The sequence below is a fragment of the Rhyacophila brunnea genome, unplaced genomic scaffold (genome assembly GCF_057557595.1).
Source record: "Rhyacophila brunnea isolate RB1 unplaced genomic scaffold, BYU_Rbru_1.0 scaffold_23, whole genome shotgun sequence".
Classification (NCBI taxonomy): Eukaryota; Metazoa; Arthropoda; class Insecta; order Trichoptera; family Rhyacophilidae; genus Rhyacophila; species Rhyacophila brunnea.
Window position 1 is genome coordinate 7,919,317 of NW_028232893.1, and position 21,221 is coordinate 7,940,537.

The 21,221-nt window shown below is 35.1% G+C and overlaps 2 protein-coding genes across 2 annotated transcripts in view; one reads left to right on the top strand and one right to left on the bottom strand.

Moving 5' to 3' along the window:
* The window catches only part of LOC147069423 (uncharacterized), an 83,203-nt gene extending 78,459 nt beyond the window's left edge, over positions 1-4,744 (top strand). Inside the window, exons 7-8 of the mRNA XM_085950122.1 lie at positions 377-2,642; positions 3,164-4,744. Coding sequence (XP_085806248.1) covers positions 377-2,642; positions 3,164-3,225 — 2,328 coding nt within the window. The 3' untranslated portion in view covers positions 3,226-4,744. The remainder of the gene's footprint in view (positions 1-376; positions 2,643-3,163) is intronic.
* Positions 1-21,221, bottom strand: part of Tbc1d22 (TBC1 domain family member 22) — a 443,277-nt gene that overhangs the window by 165,188 nt on the left and 256,868 nt on the right. The gene's annotated exons all lie outside the window — the stretch shown is intronic.

Genomic DNA, 21,221 nt, shown 5'->3' on the forward strand with positions numbered 1-21,221 from the left:
ATTTTTCTATTATCAATTAAACCACACAAAAAATGTCATTTGAACCTCTAGGTAAAGTTTAAATCCTTTGGTCGAGGGTAATTAAGGGGAAAACGATTGATCGCTATAGAATCCAATTGTTACCTGATATTTCCATGATGTAATTGGTGTTTAAGGTTAATGACTTCTCATGATAATTGTTAGCAGTCAGTGAGACTTAATGTAACTGTAATTAGACAAAAATGCTTGTGAATATTAATTTGTCGTTATGTTTTGTATACTGACTAAAACCGTTCAGTGATCATTATTATAACAATCATATTGAGTAAATGACAATCAATATTCTAGTATAAATAGTAAACGTTTCTAGATTTATGTTTCGAATGCTTAATTTCAGAAGTCATTTGACGAGAACGGCAACACTGTGCAGGGTGGCAGCAGTCAGCATAACAAGAAGGGACACAACAAACGGAAACAGAAATGCAAGAACGAGACAGAAACCATCTCCAACGAGATCGTCGGCTACCGGGGGAGTGAAACACTTGACGTCATTCTCAAGTTCATCGAGTCTACTGAGGGAGGCGCCAAGAACGGCAAGGCCAAGCCAAACCCCCCTGGCTTGGCCGGGAAACCCCCCACCAGAGAGGGCAAGGCTCGCGACGACAACGACGCGGCGCACGATAAGGCGGCCAAAAAACGCTCTACGGAACGTCGATCCAAGGACACCAAGAATGATAAGCTCAAGAAGGCTAATTCCATGGAGGAATTATCTAGAAGCAAGCTGCACGATCTGACCGACGAACCGGCCGATCCTTCATTCGATCACATCGATAAGCGAACGGTGTTCAGGCAGCCGGACGTTGATGCGAAACGAACTGACAGGAGATCCTGGGGAAACGACGGCTCCGATTCTTACTACGGCCGACAGAACGGCCCTTCGGATGACGCCGACGACAGTTTCTCCGCCAATGCATCCAACGGATCGACTTCTTCTGTTATTACTAATACAGCAGTCAAACCGAAGAGGCCCAAAACCCCCCGTGTTTCCGGTGGTGATATTGAAGCCGCGGTAACAGAACCGCTCGCTGTTGAAACTTCTGACTTTCAAACTGTCACCAATAAGAAAAAGATCAGAAAGAGACACAGCCCCTGCGACGATAGTCGCGGTCGCTCCAACAACCCACACGGCCATCCTAACTCATACGGCAAGAATCCGCCACGTTTTGGCAACAATTTCACCGCTCACGATCGAGACGGCTTATACAGGAGGTTCGGCAGGGCAGGCTCTGCTGAAAGGAGGCACCCCTCCGCTTCTTCCCCTCCTTCCGATAAAAGCAACGATTCGAACGACGACCTGGACTCTGTACATTCTCTTCCCGCCGAAGCGTCAGGGGAGAGACTGCAAGCTTCCTACGCGGACATGGCGCGAGCCGCAACGCAGCCCCCACCTGTCAGACCGCCGCCTGCTTCGTCTCCTCCGCCCCCTGCCGCTCAAAACCACTCGAATGTCTCGCCGCCTACTCCAGCTGGACACCGCAACTTTCCGGACCTCATCGAATCCTGCAATTATTATCCTAACGATCGACAGTCGCAGGACAAATACTTGGACGTCTCTACAGAGAACACTAAAAATCTGCTACTGAAAGGATTGGCGATGGATTCCGTCAAGACAAAGATAAACAACGGGGTTACGATCGAAGGAGACATGCAAACTGAGCCGACGGATGTTTCGAATCCTATTTATAATCATGAACAGTATCCTGCACTCGAGCCCCGATCTGTTCGTCCCGTCGATGGTAAAATAGCCAACTCTAAAAGTAAAATTGAAACTAAACTCTCGACAATCGTGGCCAATAATAATAATGGAAACGGCAAGATAGCATCGCAGGTCGCCGCAGTCAGGGTCAGGTCGCCTCCTGTTGAAAAGAAAACATCTCCATCATCGAAAAGTATCACAGCGCAAGACGAACAGACGCGGATAGAAGAGAGTGCCGTAGACGAAGACGTTGAAAAGGTTTCTGAACATTATCTGACAATTGTGAACCGTGGCGGAACGAACAGCGTCACTGCAACCGATGCAGCCTACGGAAGTGACAATAATAACGCTGCCAAAGTGAGTTTCATCGCTGGTAAATTAGACAATTTCACCGGGAAACCCCCCGATGTCATCTTACCTTCAACGGAATTACCTCAGGCAGATAACAGACCTGCTGTTATCATCATGAACGAGGAATTGAAGAAATCTTCTGAACGCATTCACAATATAGACGGAATCACTTTCGGTTTCGATATCAACGAGCAATTACTGAACGGAGATGTATCGATAAACACTGACAACGGCCAGCCGAGAATCGACGACACTCCGATCGCGTCCGGTGAGGATAGATCTGTCACGATCCTGTACAATTTAAACGTTGAATTCCCGGCTATCAATGAAAAGTGCAGCAGCAGGAAAGAGGCTAAGGATAAGTCACCGACCGGGCCCGCCGAAGACGGGAAGCCCCAGGCGAAGAGCAGAGGCAGTAAGACGACGGAGACCGATGTAGAGGGGCACAAGGAAGACGTGCTGGTGGGACAAGCCAAGTCTTTGAGGTATGTGGCGCCGGTCGCTAACCCCAAGGATGCTTACAATCTGGAGAACATCGTGCGCTACGTTGGAATGGGTGAGAGAAATTTTTTACCATTTCTTTGTTTCCCAAACTGTTATACATAGGTAATTTAAAGTTATACAATTTAGCCACGGTATTCTTATTCAAGTATCAGGTTAGCAATATGTATATTTGGAGTCGCTGATAAGTATTTATTAAGGGTAAATCCAGCCCTGTATGCGAGGATCTATTCGATTCTGAATTGAAAATATCTGACAAAATAAAGCCAAACTTTATAAACATACAAAACAAGTTATTGTGACAACAATGCTTATAAATCTTTCTTCGGTGTGGGAATACCAATGCAGTCATTAACATTTTTTTTTATTAAATATAAATTTTTATTATGAATATAGGTAATAAGTTTTATTTGTACTTTTGACTAATGATTTTTTTTTTAATATTTCAACTCATTTCAAATGGTTGATTTTCATCATCAAGAATTATTTTTACTTCTGTGAATGAGCCACACATTTTTTTACATCACTGCCTCAGCCCCTCAAATACCTAATATTATCCGTGTTGCATATTTCCAGCTTGGGAGGACATCATGAAGTCGTCAGGCAGCAAGATGCCCTACTACAGCAAACAGCAGTAGTCCAGCTCATCCGGATGCTCCCGCGCGTGTGCCCCACATGCATATAATATAAAATAGATCCATTTAATAATCTGTATATATCAAGACATATATATATTATTATAATAACTACTAACGACCAAAGTGAACACATAAAATATAAAAAAACGCAAGAACAAAAATCAAAACCTATTGTGATGATAAATTAATTGTTAAGTGAACGAAAAACGCAGATCCGACGTAACCCTCGGACGGGACGATTGTAATAATATTCACATGTTATATTATTAACAATTTGTAATATATTATCATTTTGTACGACTGACGATACTCTAGCGTGTCGGTTACGCGTCTCGCGCGCGCGTAAAATGTTGAGGACCGTAGTGAAATTTAAATTATCGAGCGCGTCGTGTAGTAATGCGCCGCGGCGGGAACTTTGAACGCGTGGATTTTGAATTCCCGGCCGTCGGCGTCTGGACGATTTTAGAGTGTAGATAAATTATTGGCGGCCGCAGGAGTGGACGTCCGCGGCGGCCGAACGGAGGGCTGGTGATTATTGGATTCTGATTGGCCGTTATCGACTGTGATTGATTATTTCCCGGTTTCACATTTCGTATCATTGATATCAAAAATTAATTGCATTAAAATTGTTTTTACCATAAGAAGTTAACATTTTTTATATTTTTTTTTAATCTACCCAATCAATAATAATTTATCATGATAAATGAATTATGCTGTTGTAGCAGTTTGAAAATCAACAATAGATAATATTATATTTTAATGTTTTTTCAGATCTCATTTACATCTTGGGTATTCCAGTTGAGATATTCAATTTTAACATGGCAGGTTCAGTTACAAATAGAAATAAGATTTTTAAAATGACATCATTTCACGCATTCGATAGGAAATATTGTTTTAATTCAATGATTTTCGAGATACTACAGTCTACATCCTATATTACCATTTTTGAATGATTATTTCTTTCGTTGGGATCTATAATACATGTAATTGTTAGGTCTTCATACGGTTTTCACCGATTTGTATGGGTTAATTCTCCTCATGAATTTACTGCCATTTTATTAATTATGCACATGTCAAAGCGGTGTGTCCATTTGGCTACTGTATACATTGTGTGTTTGCTCAGCTTAATAAAAATTATCACAAATACTATTATTAATATTTTGAAGGTTTTTTTCTACGTGGCAATATTGTTTGTTTAAGTGACAACATAATATTGGCAAATCTAATCAAAATAGACCGCCAAAACTGCGTCTCGTTAGTGGTATGGGTTAGGTTACGGTCGTCTGATGGACGCTTGTGGAACAATAAATTGGCTTCAACCGCCGCGTTCAAATGCCGTATGTGTCGACCTTTCCTTAATACCTCAACCGGGGAATATAATTATCATTGTAAATAACATGACCATGTGGACGCATAGTATAAAGAATGTGATTTAAAAAAAAATAATGTGTTTTGGATAATAAACGGTCTGTGATTACGAAAAGTGTCGGCCGTGAGTGGCGCGGCGCGGCAGAATATCAAAAAGTAAATATTGAAATAATAATTATGTTTAAGCAAAAAATGGCCGAGACAAAGAGAGAATAGACAAGGGGGGCCCGTTCGATTTAGCAATTGTTATTATTAATATTATTGTCAATTGGTTTTTATTTAAATTTATTATTTTGCACCGTTGTTGATTTTTGTTTGTTGTTACCTTGATTGATTAATCTTATATAATATTATACTTTTTTTTTATATATATAACTGCGAAGTCGATAAATGATATTTGTTTATTTATTGACGCGTGTTGGCATTACTGCAAAATGGAGGTCATTTTAAAAATCAAATTACTTAATTCAAATTACATGTATTTCAAATCAGCTTTCTAGCGATTCAATTGTTTCCTTGATCAATATACATTTTTATCTTATTTAACACAACAATAATCACATTTTTCAAAATCAAATGAATCTATATCACAGTGGCGTGCGGTGAGGTTTGCTCGTGCGTATGCTGTTGGAAAAACACATTTATTACATATTATCATCACTCTCGAACTCTCTGGGTTTGTAAATAAAATTATATTCAGTTACATCATTTGGGAAACAGAAAATCAAAATGGATGTCACAAAATTATGCACAAAGTGCTGTTAATATACCATACCCGATTGCATAGTTAAATATATTGTCATATCAGTATATCTGGGCATGCTCCGCATCCACATCATCTAAGAAATGGAAACAAATAATATTACAAATTTGAAACAAAATAAAAAAGTTTATGTAGGTACTATTATTTTTTTCCATACTTTTTGTATTTTCGTAATTCGATTTTCGATAGCGTCGATTTTCGTCGACGGGGATTTACTGTAATTGATTAAGGCCGTTTTTGTCACACTCCATTTTGTTGTTGATGAGGCGCGATATGATAATGCAAATGGATGCCCTAGTTCCTCATGCTTGAAGTATGTTTTTTTTTTTAAATATGTTATTTTAAAGCTGTAATTTAAAAATTGCCTTGTATAAAAAATATATCTGTATGTAATGGCAACACCCGCTTCTTGTAAATAAATACAAGGCATAAATAAATAATAATTTAATAATCCTCTTGTCAAAACCTGTAACATAATTTCGATGTTAAACATTAAATAATTATAAATAGTGTTTCTAATAATATATATATTATATATATTCGTATATCGACAATAATATGAGGTTTGTTATATTATCTGAACATACTACATAAATTATTTTTTTCTCTCAATACTTATTGCGTATTGAATGGACTAAAAATTTTAAATGAATGCGTGTGCGATTTTAATTGAACAATTTAAATAATTGAAACGGACTCCATTTACTAAACAGGTAAAAAAACAAAACAAGTGAATGTGTTTAATTTTCAAATAAGCAAAAAAACAAAAATTGTATAAATGTTTTCTGTCGTTCTGATGGTTAACTTTAAAACAAGTGCATTTCTGGAGGTAACCTAAGTAAACCATCAATTTGTTTACTCATGCATAAGTTTTCATTTGAGTGCGTAAGGAACAATAAATAATAACGTCAGGCGCTGTGCGGTACTCGTGCCGGATTGTCACGTTTGGCGTTTCGAATAGTTTTTAAACGTGAAAGTGAAGTAACTGTTTTATCAGTCGCGGGCGTGAGAAAACAAAACAATGTTATATATAATATATATCTGGTCTCTTTATCATTGATGATAATTATAATATATATATTGTGTGTATATTTATTCTTATATATCAAGGCCGTTTCCCTGGTCGCGGAAACGGCGCGTTGATTGCCGATGATTATCCATCACTGTAAGGACCCAGCCGGCGTGTTCGGGGCAGACGCGCGTCTGTCCCGTGGATATGGGGCGAATTAATTTAAATATAAACAAAAAAAAATTAAATTGGAAAACATCCATAAAAAATAAAACGCTTCATAAGTGTGTGCGCGCTGTGTTTTTTTAACAAAGACATTTAAATCTTTTCTCCTTTCACATTTTTTTGTTTTTTTATTTTATTTTTACAGTTTATTCAAAATGTATCTGTTCTCAACTGTAAAACAACCATCGAAATATGTTGTATCCTGTCGCCCATTTTTAATATATAATATCGCACAATCAGAATTAATTAAATAAAGAAAAAAACTACAAAATCATTTATAAAACCTCTTTGTTTTATTCCAATCATGTAAAATGTGCCTACAAAACAAATTAATATAATCCATGGACAATTATCTCAGATTAGAAATGGCAACATTCTCATTTCATCTATAAAAATAAATGACTTATTATCTATTTGTATTGTAGGTGCATAAATGGGTTAGCTTACGAGATATTTAACGCTGAGTATTTCTATATCGAAACAATGTTGCATTGCGTACTAAAACAGGTAAATTATTCAAATCGTGTCTAACTGAAATAGGAACATTTTCAAAGATCCCCCTCTGTGTAACATGTTCAAGAATTGATCTCGCTTTTATCTTGTAAACTTTGGAGCCTACGAACGCGCCCGCCTAGTCATTTATGAACAAGTGCAATAAAAAAACACTGAACGATAAGCGCACAATTTCTCGTAAACATTCCTATTCCGCAAAGGGTTGCCCTGTAAAAGTAAATATTGTCTTTAATTAATTATTATTATAATTAAAAAAATAAACACGAATGATGGTTCAACGAGGTCCAATTGTAGAATTGTTGCTGGTAATAATCGAGAAAATTTGACGTAGTAATAAATGATAACAGTAACTCTTGAGGGTGCTTGGTAGAATTACATATTGTAACTATGAAGACTGACATTACTGTACTTTCACCATTTGATGTGTATATCAGAATGTAAATGTTACAGTCGTCACTAATACAAAGAAAGTACATTGTTTTGACTGGCTTCGTAGGAATAATATGGACTTCGGTAGAGAATTTTTGTTTATTAGTAAAAGTGTGTACATATATTTAAATTATGAACAAAAAAAAAACAATTCCTTATGTCTTTTTAAAGTGTGTCGTCCATACAGGGTTGGTTACCCATGTTCAAGTATCCTTTGCTATATATATATTGTTTATAGGTCAATTTCTTTTTGTAATAAACAACATGCACATATTTCTAATTGTTATTAATATTTTAATCAAGCATCTCATAACAGCGCACTGATATAAATTAAATTAATAAACAAAAGTATGTGTACACCAAAATATTAAAACTGGCGTTATCGCCGTGACAAAAATATATATTATATATTTTTTCTACACAAGTTTTGAAATTGTTGCCGCTTTACTGACATTTCTTTTCCCTAATAATCCAAGGACAATATTGGAATTTTGATATAACTCTCCACTGTATTATATTGATCTTTCGATAATAGTGTCCATTGATCGTTTTATCGATGTAAACAAACTGGCTTGTTCTGTATCTCTTTAGACTTGAATATTGTTATAAAATCGGACTAAATTAACAATAAAATTATCAATTATTATAACCAAGATTAATTGAATCGAACTAATTTGTATTTACGTTAATCGAAGCCAATTTCAAATACTGGCAAAATAAAATTGCATAGTTAACGTGAATTATTTGCGTTTCAATATTAAAATTGTAATCTCATTCGTAATATTCACAACGAATTAATAGATTTCGTAATGATTCGTCAATCTGTTTCAATAAAAGACAACAGAATAAGCCAAACAAACACTTCCCACATACCATTTGTATATTCCTGTCAAATATAATGTTTTCAATAACGCAATAATAATAACCAATAAACCATCGCTTAGTTTTACTGTAAGTATGTTACTAGCCTATTTTTAATATTCCCAGATACATTTTGAATATAATATTGTGTTCCTCGAATAAAATTGTATGTAAACGTATATCGACCCATTCGCATCCTTTCGTAATGGAAACTTGTCATTGACGAAACGTGTATTTTGATTTTATGTTTCTCAAAATATAATTATTTTTTTTGGCAAAACATGTTTGTTTGTTGTATACTTTGAATTCTTATCGAGATGTTTGTACTATTTCTTTGGAAATGGTTTAATCGATCACGGTTTCACCTTTCGGCATCTTCAGGCTCTATGTGTCAAGTATACAACTGACAGAATGTATAAATACTAAATAATAGACTGGTAAAATACCACCATATTGGATTACACAGATGATAGTTATATCTTGTATTCTGTTTTTTTGATAGCTGCGTTATGAATACAGTTAAAAATCATTTGAACTAATCGCCAGGGTAGCATAATTTGTGTTATGTCAGTTTCTAATTCTGACATCTGTGATGACATAAAAATTGCATATCTATGGTGATCACAAGTCAATCAAACAACTGTTTGTATTTTTTCACTGTGACCTTACACCGAGTTCTTTTCTAACTGTCAATAGATGCGGCTGGGTAGATATTACGATTCTAGTTCTGTAAAAGTTTTTTTTGTTTTCCGTCTGTCGAAGTGAGCCAGCTTCAGGTTGCTTGCTATACTTCTGCATATTTTACGAAAGCATTTCGTATGGAAATGGCGTTAAGTGGGTATAATTTATTTTAGGAAACCGAGTCGAAGACTGTCATATCTGTACAGTTTTATCGTTTTAAGTTCATTTTAAACCGAAATGTGCCGTAGACTGTCGATTTTCCGTCGTAGGCCATTGAAAAACATTGAAATACTTGCAAGACTCTTCACAGCTTATTACATAATTATTATAACTAAATCAAAATGTCATAATAAAATAAAAACATGATACAATGATGCCCTGCCTTAAAATTAGTTAACCGTATATTCGGAATGGCACTTAATTCAAAACTCCCATGAAACACGAATCAATATTTTTGACAGATGGCAGTCATAAGTTATTTTTTTATATTGGTATTTACTTTTGACCCGTTAATGCTGTGATTCAGTTTATTACTAATTATTTGTGCTACTTGGTAGAGAAACCAACGATATCTTTAATTTAGGCTATTATGAATGGTGACTGTTCAATAATAATTAAAATACATAACCTGTCAGTCTCAGAAACATACCTGTCTATTAGGATTTTAACGCATATTTAATACAATTAGTGCTTTAGCCAGTGGGAATGTTTCAAATTCCGTCAACAGTGTCCTACCGTCTTCATAACTCAATAGTGATGGCATTTCTAATAATGATTTATAGTCGCGTCAGGATCGCTCCAATTACTAGTTGTGTCATCCTTTAACTTGCTAATATTTATTAAAATGACAAATGAAAGATGTGTTATAAGCCAAGAAGTCGTCGGTCATGGGCTCGATCACACAGCTGAACACATAAAAAACTGCATATATTTGATCCAGAGCAATGACCTGATCGATCATGCGAATGGCTAACAACCATTCATCATTAAAACAGGTCTGTTGATAATAACCCCTGCATTCTGCTTAATATCGAACATTTATAGTTTTCTAAAAGTTATATAATATAAACTCACTTTTTCACTTACGGCAGAATATAGGTTATGACATTTTACGAATTATTGTGGAAATAATAGATTTTTGTTTGATGATTGGTTCCGTGCTTGATTTAATAGTTTTGGAAAATCGATAGTCTACCGCGGCATCTCTTATTATTAGGCTACTCTAAAAATTAAAGTGGAGTTTTAAAATATCCAAATTGAACTTTGCATCCGGGACATAAATGAATAAGGTTAATTTATTAAAACTTAAGTACTTTTTGTATCACCCGAACCTTCAATTAGTATACTTTTGCTGTGATGGAAAATGTAGCGACGACTCGTCATCATCAGTGTTGCCACTGTAGGATAAAGATTGAACGGGCTGAGAATGCTGCCGTAACGTTCGGCAGCATGCGATCAGAGTTTTGCTATTGGTCCGTTTAAAAATTGGCACTCGGCACGTTCCTTACTGAATTACAGGACAAAAGAAAACCACATTACTTTGTTTTAAACCACCCATGTACGTATCAAACTATCAATTCGATATTTTAACCAAAACTGTCGCAAGTCAGTAAATACCAAAGGCTTTGGATTTTCTTCCAAATGGAAGTCTTCTGTGGTTTTCCCATAAAAATCACTGAAGCACGTATTGACATGTGATTTTTATATGAAAAACATATACATACTCATTTGATAAATTATTTCAAAACATCCTTTTTTTATGCCTATTTTTATGTTCTTCTATATCTTTGATAAATCCAAATTTTTAAAACCATTAAATTGCAATATAAACGTTTTTTTTTAATTTGCAGTAAATCTAACAAGGGGAAATTTGATAAGTTACAGTAACTCCAGAGTTTTGAGTAAACTGCCCTCCTAGTTTAAAATATAATATCGGAGGGTAAAACAGATTATGTGTACTAGTTTAACATTGTACTTAATGAGTTTTACACTGTAATATGATATTTGGTATCAACTTATTTTTCAATTTATTTTTACATTTGTATATTTGAATGATATTACAGTTAAGCCATTTTTACAAAATGAAATTCATCATTTATAGTTTTTACAAGTCTATAATCGGTAAGGGACAAGTCGAACCAAATACTGACAACGCTGACTGACGATTGATGCGCTACGCGTAACAATAGTGGATTAGTGCGATTGGTAGAATCGATATTTAAAAGACGGCAAGGGTCCGGCGCCTCCGCAGCGCGCAACAATGTAAATCGATGAATTTGGGGGACCCCTCTGTATGTATATACGTATATATATATTTGCCGATGCACCTTTATTGATTCTCTCGTCTCATATATAGTGAAAAGAGGAGATTGTGTAAAATTACTAAGGGCCGTGTTTGTATAGACAAAAATAATAATATTTATGAAAGGTAACCAATGTGTAAATTTGTAAACATCGGGAAACTTAGTTTAATTAATTATTGATTAACAAAGTGACAAAAATTCTCCTCAACATTTTATTCTTTTTCTTATAATTATTATGAAAAAATGTTTATATTTATAACTAATTAATTATATTATAAAATGAAAAAAAACAAATCTTTTGATTTTTTTCGTTTCCGAAATATATGGCTATATTGTGTTCTGTCATGTTGTCAGGAGAGTCTCAACGGATGAAATTAAAAATGAATGATTATAAACTCAGTAAGTGACACTGAACGGCATTAAAGAACTCTATACATAATCTGTACTATTATCATTTCTATTCCATCCACTTACTGAGTTTTTATTGTAATCTACTTACAAAAATATTATGTTTTACTTTTAGGTTTTGTTTTGTCGAAATAAGTCTGTATGTCCACAAAAACACAGTATACAATTATTATTATGAAGAAATGTTTATGTACATAATGATTTCATTACAACATGCAGTATATTTGGACAAGAATAGTTAATACCCACATATTGTAATGAAAATATAAAAATAGTCATACAAAAAAAAATGAAAATTCTCTCATTATTTGATATTCATATATTATACCTGAATAAGTCATATAGGTACCAATATTCATCGCCAAACATAAATCGCAAATGAAAACTGTGAAAGGAATTAATTGATTGTTATGACTTGAAAAGCCTTATTCTTTCCTTGCGACACGTGCGCTCTTTGGTTTGGCGAATAGATAAATGCTTTTTGTGACTCATGATATCTGTGTTTTTAGAGATGTATGGTTTTGGTAACACCTGGGTGGTGATATAAAAATGTATTTATTTAGGCCGTGTAAAGCGTTACTGAGCTATCCCACATTTTGCAAATGGCTGTAACTATATGGCTTGAATGCTATTTTACTACAGTAGAGCAAAAATAGAGTTTTAAGAGCACTCAATATCAAGATGACCATCATAATTAGCATCCAGTTTTATATAACCACATTTTATGGAAGAATTGAATTTAAATTCTTTTGTCAGACATTTTGTATTTTAAAATATTATAATAGTTGCAGTTGTATGCTTTTGCAACATCGAACAATATAATATTATATTATGTTAATTCATTTTCACAAAAAGTTAGTTCTTAGTTCCTTGGTTCAGTAGAGCTTTATATGACAAAATTATTGAATTGTTAGTACAGTCGGAGTGAGTTATAAATTTCATATGCTATTATTTGTTTATATAGACAATCAATAATGCTTTGAAAGAGTTTTCGATAACATGACATTGTCGAATTTCCTAAGAAAAGACACAATACATATTGAAATTTACGATTCACAATAGGCGATCTCTCCTCTCAACATGACAGATTATTATTTACTACCTTACTATTATTATCGTAACTATTTGTTTACTGTATTATCCAAACAGCTTCTGTGTATACAAAATTATGTTTTTTTTTTAATTGTTTATAAAAAATAATATGTGAAATAATAATAATAATAAACGGAGAGAGAAACACATCAAAAATGTTACCAATAGAAAAGATGAAATAAGTGCATAATATAGTAATTGTTGATATTTTTGAATTATGTTTGAAAGAGAAAAAAAAACAATTTCCAACATGATGACACAGCCCGCTTGCGTACATATATGATACCCTGCCCCCACCGTTTTCTGTGCTCTTCTCCCGCCTCCATTTTTTTTTCAGAAAAAAAAATATTTAATTACTATATTGTATTATTGTTCTTTTGCATTTTATTTTTAAAATCGTTTTTACGAGAAGCAAAAAAAATGTATCGATTACTTTAATCGAACCGTCATCATGTGGGATAATCTATTTGTAAACATGTAAATATACGACATTTCGTTGAGCTGATCATTTTGTCACCGGTTGATTTATTATTGGCAAGCACACTTTGAGATGGTTTTTATAATGACATCTAGCTTATAATGGAATCTGTCAATAGTTCTGTATTGTCAATTCAGAGTTACATCCATCTGTTAAATTGTACATTTTTTACATAATGACTTTCTAATATGTTAAAATATTGTACTTTATAATTTGTGTAAAACTCTTGTGACAATAGTATTTATATTTAATTAACACAGAAAAGATTATTTCTTTTTTTTTATATGAGTTTGAACACATTCTGTTCAAGAAGTTTTAAATTGAGAGAGCAATACCATAGTGCAAGAAGTCACTAAGTGACATTTTGGTGAAATCTGAGTTCTTAGTTTCTAATGATCAAATGCAAAGACATCGACGTTGAGTTATCCTTAACTAGTTGTACTTATAAGAATAATAATAAACATTCTTTTTTATGGGAATCCACGAATGAAAGAAGTGTCGAACGACTCTTTTTTTTAATAGCCATGCCTTATAAAATCATTCTGTTACTTAATGACTTCTTGAACTAAGGTAGCAAATTAATTCTTTTTCTCATTTTTTAGATTGACGACTTATAATTATTATTTTTTAAATTTGTAACGTTTTCAAAAGATATTATGTAACATTTTAGACATTGTGAGTTGCTTCTTGTAATTTATTATTTCAACGTTTCAAATATATTATATATCTCAAAGTGTGCATGATTATCTTACAAAATTTCTATGGTGGCAAGTTTGATTTGATGTTGATATTTTTGCATATCATTGAAACGCCCTTTACAATAGATTATTAAAAAAAAAAATCTTATAAAATATATATATATAACATAAATATACATATATATTGACACTTGGTATATATTATGAGTGGGTCCGGACGGGAATGTGCAATCCCCGCGAGCCGTTGAGAATGCACTCGCCGTGTGGCAAGGGTGCAATATGCGGCCGCGGGGATGGCGTGACCCCTCCGGGCGGTGGTTCTCAGCAGAGAAATAAAAACATTACGAAAGGAAACCAATGTGGCGGTTTTTTATTTACTTCTGTCGCTACTGGCTGTGTTCAACATTTTGAAAAGAAAAATGTAAAAAAATCTGCTTGGGGGAATAAAATAAAACTGAATAAAACAAGCAGTTTTGTTTTGAAATCCATTCTAAGACACTGCAACGAACGACTATTTGTCGTGGGTAATTGTATTCTTAAGGTCTTAAAGTCATTTCAGGTTCCATTCTTATGAATGACTGACGATACGAGATTGTGAGAATCTACATTGCTACTCATAAGACCAGTGCTCCGCAACCTTTTCACACCCACGGCACACCAAAGGTCTTCCCAGAATTCCGTGGCACACATGTAAAACAATGTATACACCAAAATATGGACCCCACATCCTGAAGCATGACCCAAGGCCAGGATCTTTGGCGGGCCTCCCTACCTATCGCTAAGGTTAAAGACAGTGTGATACTCTAAAATAGCATTTTTCAAATGGTGTTTGAGGTAAAATTAATGGTATTGGTTGTATGTTTAACGATTTTTTGTATTTATTAATACACATCCACTTGAATTAATTATGGTTAGTTGTCCGGTTTAGAATAATTATTTGTTGAATATTGACACAATAATAATCAATTGTATCCTACAATCACACGTTTTAAAATATTAATACTAGCATGGTAAAAGCATAACATAGCCGCAGGCGGATTTTCGACTATTCAAATTTGTAATTTGTGTTTATCTCACTTATCTGGTTGACCTGCCACACCGCCCTCCCTGAGCCTGGCCCCCCAGGCTAGAGCCCTGTCAGCCACCCCCTTTGTAGGAGCCATGCACCAAAATTACATTGATTTATGTTTTTTTATTTGATAAATAATTAAATATACATAAAACACGATGAAGAACTAATTAATGTAATACCTGAGCTTGTTTCAATGAACATAAAAGTTTTACATATTTTTACTTGATATTTTAAGAGCAGCCTGAAGTTGAAGACTGCTTATTATTTTTAATTATAACTTGTTGAAAAACTGAGCTGAACTGCGATAGCCTTGTCAGAAATCCGAGGATATTCTTTATTAACCGAAATCCAGAAAATAGCCAATGGAACATCGGCGAAGTTCAGTTTTAGCGTCCTGTCGTTTCTCAATTCAACCAATTCCTCTCGAATTTATAGGGAAGCATTTTTATAGAATTTTCGGCATTGTTTGCAAAAGGGTTTCGAATCCAGTCGTATTGATTGTATGAAAGTTATGATGAAATTTCTTTTGCAGCACAGTTAAATATTTTTGAGACGGATCCAAAATTAATTGCTTGTTTTCAATGGTGGTCTGGTTTACGTTTATTTATTTATCGGTTTAGAAGTTTGAAATTTTGTGTTAGCCTAGAAAACATGCTTTATAACAAAATGCCGTCAAAATCTCATTTTTGATCAAAGGTGCAGATAGCTGGTTTGCAGATTAAGCACATTTAAAGTCAAGAGTTATATGTACAAAATTGTTTTATAAAAATTATAGGAGCAAAGCAAATTGTGTCCGAGTCATCTTAACCCAATGCTTACGGGCCGCACAAAATTGTGTTTTTGCTAATTACTTTTCAAATGCAAATTAACACGTTAATTACAAAATTAATTAAAAGGGCCCGTAAGCATTGTGTTAATATGTTTGATGGAATGGCGTCTGTTATGTTATATATCAGAATACAATTTTTCACAAGGGCCGTTAAAGCAGGTGAAAAGCCGTGATTCAGTCACTACTGACTGATACTGTCAATACAGAATCAATGAGTTTTACTGGTTGCAGGAGGAGGTGTTCGAGAAGCGGCCGGCTGGTGAGTCATTCTCCAACTACATGAGGCTAATGTGACTTGGCAATTTTGTTTGAGTATTTCATTTAATAGTAATATTTGTACAAGACAACTGCTGTAGCGTGTCCTTATTGAACACTAATGGACATGATTTGACTGCCCATGTTGAATAGCGCACACATTTTAGCCGCTCTTCATAATATGCTGTGTCAACAGTCTCGTGTAGTTTTTATGATTTAAGGGCTGTAAGTAACAGCTAAACCTGTTCATATAGAATGGCTATAACTCGGTAGAAATACACCCTTTTTATTAGGAGTCATCCATATTAATATGATGTCAACGCCTGTTAGTTGTAGATAATGTGATAATTGATCATTTTAAACGAATAGTGTAGAGTTCAAAGATCGAAAATTATACGACATCATTTATGGATGACCCCTTGAACACAGATTAGAAGTTATTATACACCATGTTGCCAGCCCACTTTCAAATTATTACTTACTTTCAGCATAGATAATGGTTTTATCGGTCAACTGATTCACAATTTAGTTAACTCGTTTAGTGCTAACGGCGTGTTTGGTGTACTTGGCCATTAGATATAATTAATGTGTTATTTAAATGTGGTAATTAAAAGTTAAAAGCAGTGATTGTGTTAAGCATACTAGGAGGTCTTGGGTTCAATTCCCAATCGAGTTGAAGATTTACTTGACTTGTCCATCTCCGTTTAATGAGTGCCTTTTTAAACCTCAATGAAATGTGTCTAGCTTAAAAAATCTTCAAAGATGATTTCCATAATTTTAAACTAAATTGTGTGTTTAGTCACTGTAGCTACTAGAAATAATTACAAGATAAAAAGAACTTTTTATATACCACGTTTTTAAATATTCTGTTGAATAATATAAACTTGACATTTCTATGTATTAATAAATACTTTTTTTTGTACTTGATAGAAATTCTGAATAAATATATAATACTGAAATGTCATTTTGACATTTCATATTGATTTCCATAGTAACGCACGTATATATTAATAATTTAGTTGCTAGGACCCCCTTAGCAACCAATAATAGTGATTTACTTTTTACGATTTTTTTCCGAAATAACTTTCCATACAAAACAGAATTAGCTGAAAATGAATTCAATTCTGTTTAAAGATGGCTAAAAGTATTAAAAGAATGCATTGTAATCATGTTCTGATATATTCTAAAAGTTTCAAATGTCTAGCTAGTCAGGAAGTTAGTTAAAAATCTTCAATCGTCTAATTCAAATCTTGGACAAACAAGAATATGAGCTAATAAAAATGTGGTAAAATAGAACAGCTGAACTGTGGTAAGTATTATTGGACATCCCGCATCGTACAGACCCAACTGTCTGCTGAGTGAGGGCGCCACATGCTAAATTTAACATGCCATTTTATACTGACATGAGCTTAGTTCTAAATTTGAACACCTGATGATTTATGATGGTATATCCATACCATTTGAGAGGGAGCAGTCCAGTGGCGCACCGCGCACCCAGGATTTAATATTGGGGGGGCCCAAGGAGGAGAATGTAAATTAGTCCCATAGGCTCTTTTCTCGTTGTCTATTGCACTCTGTGTACCTACACCATGGTCCCCACATCCTGAAACGGGCCCTCAGGCTAGGAAATTTGGCGGGCCCCTACCTACTGCTAAGATTAAAGACAGTGTGAAACACTACATCAACGTTTTTCAAAATGTGTTTCAGTTCAAATTAAGGGTGTAGTAATAAATACAGTGAATTATTGGCGATTTTCAATACATCCACTTTAATAATGGAGCTGTCGAGTATCGACACATAATAATCAAAAAATATATTGCATAATTATATAAGTAATTGAAAATGTTCATGGCCATTAAGTTTAATAGCGCCGCAGGCGACTTTTTTTTACTATTAAAGCTAATTTATGATGTGTGTTTATCTCGTCAGCCAGGCACCCAGGCTAGAGCCCTGTCAGCCCTCCCCAGCCATGACACACCACTCCGGAATTCGGGTGGACACCGAGAATTTTTTGACAGTTCCATTAGGAATTGGGTTTCTAAAAAAACCTGACATTAGTGTTTCGAAATTTTTGTGTTAGAAATTGTTCTAAAAAGGGTGCTGGAGAATTACAAATCATTTTTTTGCCGTGTTTTTATTTGTCTAATCTACTGGATTTCAATATTTTTGGGTGATTGATAGTAGGTATTTTCCAAAATATTAGTACCATAGGTACCTATCGACATAGTATTGTTTTTCAATTTGTGTGTGTCAGGGTATGGACCTAATAGATTGGACAAGTGGCTAACATCCATTTCTCGTAAAAAAAACAAAATCTGTCAATACAAACCTCTACTCTGTGGAGGCCCATGTGATCCTATTAGGATCGGACATGGTCAAAAGAAGGTATCAACACTCTTCAACTTTATCTACTAAATGATTGCTGAGATAACCTCTACCTACTCTGTGAATTTCTTAAACTTGAAACACTTATGCAAGGTGTCTTGATTTCAGTATGGCCCTAATCTTTGTTATACTAATAAATCTGCAATGATAAATGACTACTAATTTTATTTAATCTATGATAATAGCTAAATCTACATAAAACAAGTTTCTTCAACATTTTCGGTGCATAACGAATGAGCCAACAGGTACCTAAGCAAATATATCTATAGTCGAGTAATATAGTTTTATGCTAGTACTGTCCTACAAGACGATTTAGGCACAAGCCAAAAGCGCTGTCGTCGACTAAATGGGATGAGCTTGTAAGTTTATAATGGAAGTGCGGTTAAAAATGGGAGTAGCTTGTTAGTTCACAGTTTTAACACGTAGCCAAGAAGTTCTTTTTGGACAGTAGGTAGATACATTCGGACTGAAAATTTAACTGTTCTAAGTTTAAATCCTGAAACATTAACATTGTGGAGTTACTTATAAGTAAAATTGAATCCTATTTGGATTCCCTTCAAAGTCACCTTAGCAAAAATCCAAATTGTTACCTGCCAATTAGATTCGTGACTGAATCTTATTAGAAAATAATAATATGACACTTTTTGTTAGTCTTTGGCACACAGTGTTATCTTTGAAGTGAGGTTTTATTTATCTTACGATCAAATAGATAATGACATTAATGTAGGTAGGTATGTTAGTAAATTTGTCAGATTTTCCATTTTTGTGGTGATTTGGTGATTTCCCCAGCACTGATTTATCATACCGCGAAATCGTAAACAATTGAATTGCCTACATGGATATCTATATAGGTATTATAATATGTAATCATAGATTAATTAAATAATACATTAATCTTATCGACGCATTATGCTATCGAAATTATTGATCTGTAATAGGAAATTTAAATGCAGCACTTTTATATAGGTAGGGGAAAGGGTTGTACCTTGGGACATTTTTTAAATTATTGTACGGCCATCTTTTGTTCGAGTAAGAAAACCTTTTGGCCCTGCATAGGCAGTAGCTGTAGGTAGCTTTTAGCTAACAATCATTTTTATGCTATCATCAAAGCTCACATAACTACTCACCGTTGAACCAGTTGGTTATTTTTACCACAAGTTGGGCACAATAATGGTTAGGTATGTACCTATACCTTGGGACATAGGGACATTGAAGTTTTTATGATGTTAAAATGAACCAGAACTTGAGTAGGTACCGAATAAATGTTCTTATTAGGTAAATAATATCTTGCATTTTTATTGCACCTAGTTTATTTTAAAATTAGATCGTGTGTGATATCTGAATGAATACACGAATGAAATCCGCGGCGGATTGTTGGAGTTGGCAACACTTTCACTGTGACTATACCACTGCGACCAACGATGATGTCGTCAACATTGTGGAATACAATGGCACATTTCCTCCCCCTTTCGCCTTCACCGGTAGCCTGCCTAGCAAGCTGCCGGTTAGGATAGATCTCTAAAAACTACGATGGAGAAAAATTTGAAAAAAGCACCACTATCTTCAGTGCGGAAACCCCTCGAAATACCCCCTCTTATAAAACCCCATGATAGAGTCATAACCCCTACTTTTTCGTCAAGGTCTCTAGCCCCCATTGAGGACACCCTATTGAGGCCACCCTCAATAGCCTCTCCCAGGATATGGAGACGGAATTTCCGGAACTTCAGGTTCCCAAATTTCCTTTTAAGTGGCAGAGAGTCACTGCAAAGGCCCCAAGACGGCCGCTCTCGATTTCCCTAACATTTGTGCCAACAGCGAACAAATTTATGTAATTAAACCCAGAGGAAATACTCCCAACTGCCCCACCAAAACTCCTCCCCTCTTCTGCAAATCCTTCCAAGGTTCGCAAAACCCGAGTTCCTCCTGTCATTCTCTCAGTAATGGGAGAAAACCATAAGACGGCAATAGATAGTCTCAATACATTCCTGGGTGAAAATAAATGCTCCATCCAAATTAGAGGACCAAACTACTCCGTGCAAACGGAATCAGTAGTTGCGCACAAACTGCTTGTAAACGGTCTACGAGATTCTGGAGCCGTTTTTCATACATTCACCCTTGCAGAAGATAGAACCTGCAAAGAGTTATAAAGGGACTTCCCAGCATAGAACCGAGAGAAATCTCGGAGGACCTCAGAGCGAACGGCTTTGAGGTAAAATCAGTCTCTTTAATGAGATCCAGAAATCCGACCTCCACCAGAAATCCCCTCTTCCTGGTGCAAATGCCCCCTGGCTCCGACATGCAGTATATGTCAAACAAAGTTAGAGAAATTTGTCATGTTAAGGTGTCCCTGGAGAAATTCAGGGGTAAGTCAAACAATGGAGGCACTCAGTGCTATAGATGCCAACAGTTCGGTCATTCGGCTCACAATTGCAATAAAGACGCAAGGTGCGTCAAATGTATGGATGCACATGCATCCAAAGAATGCTACCGCCCTAAAGGTAGTGCCATAGGCTCCCCAGGAGTCAGGTGCTGCAACTGCGGCGAGGACCACCCAGCCAATTTAGGTCAATGCCCTAAGCGTATTGCCTACGCTAAGGCAATAGCACACCCACGGTGGCCGCGCGGCA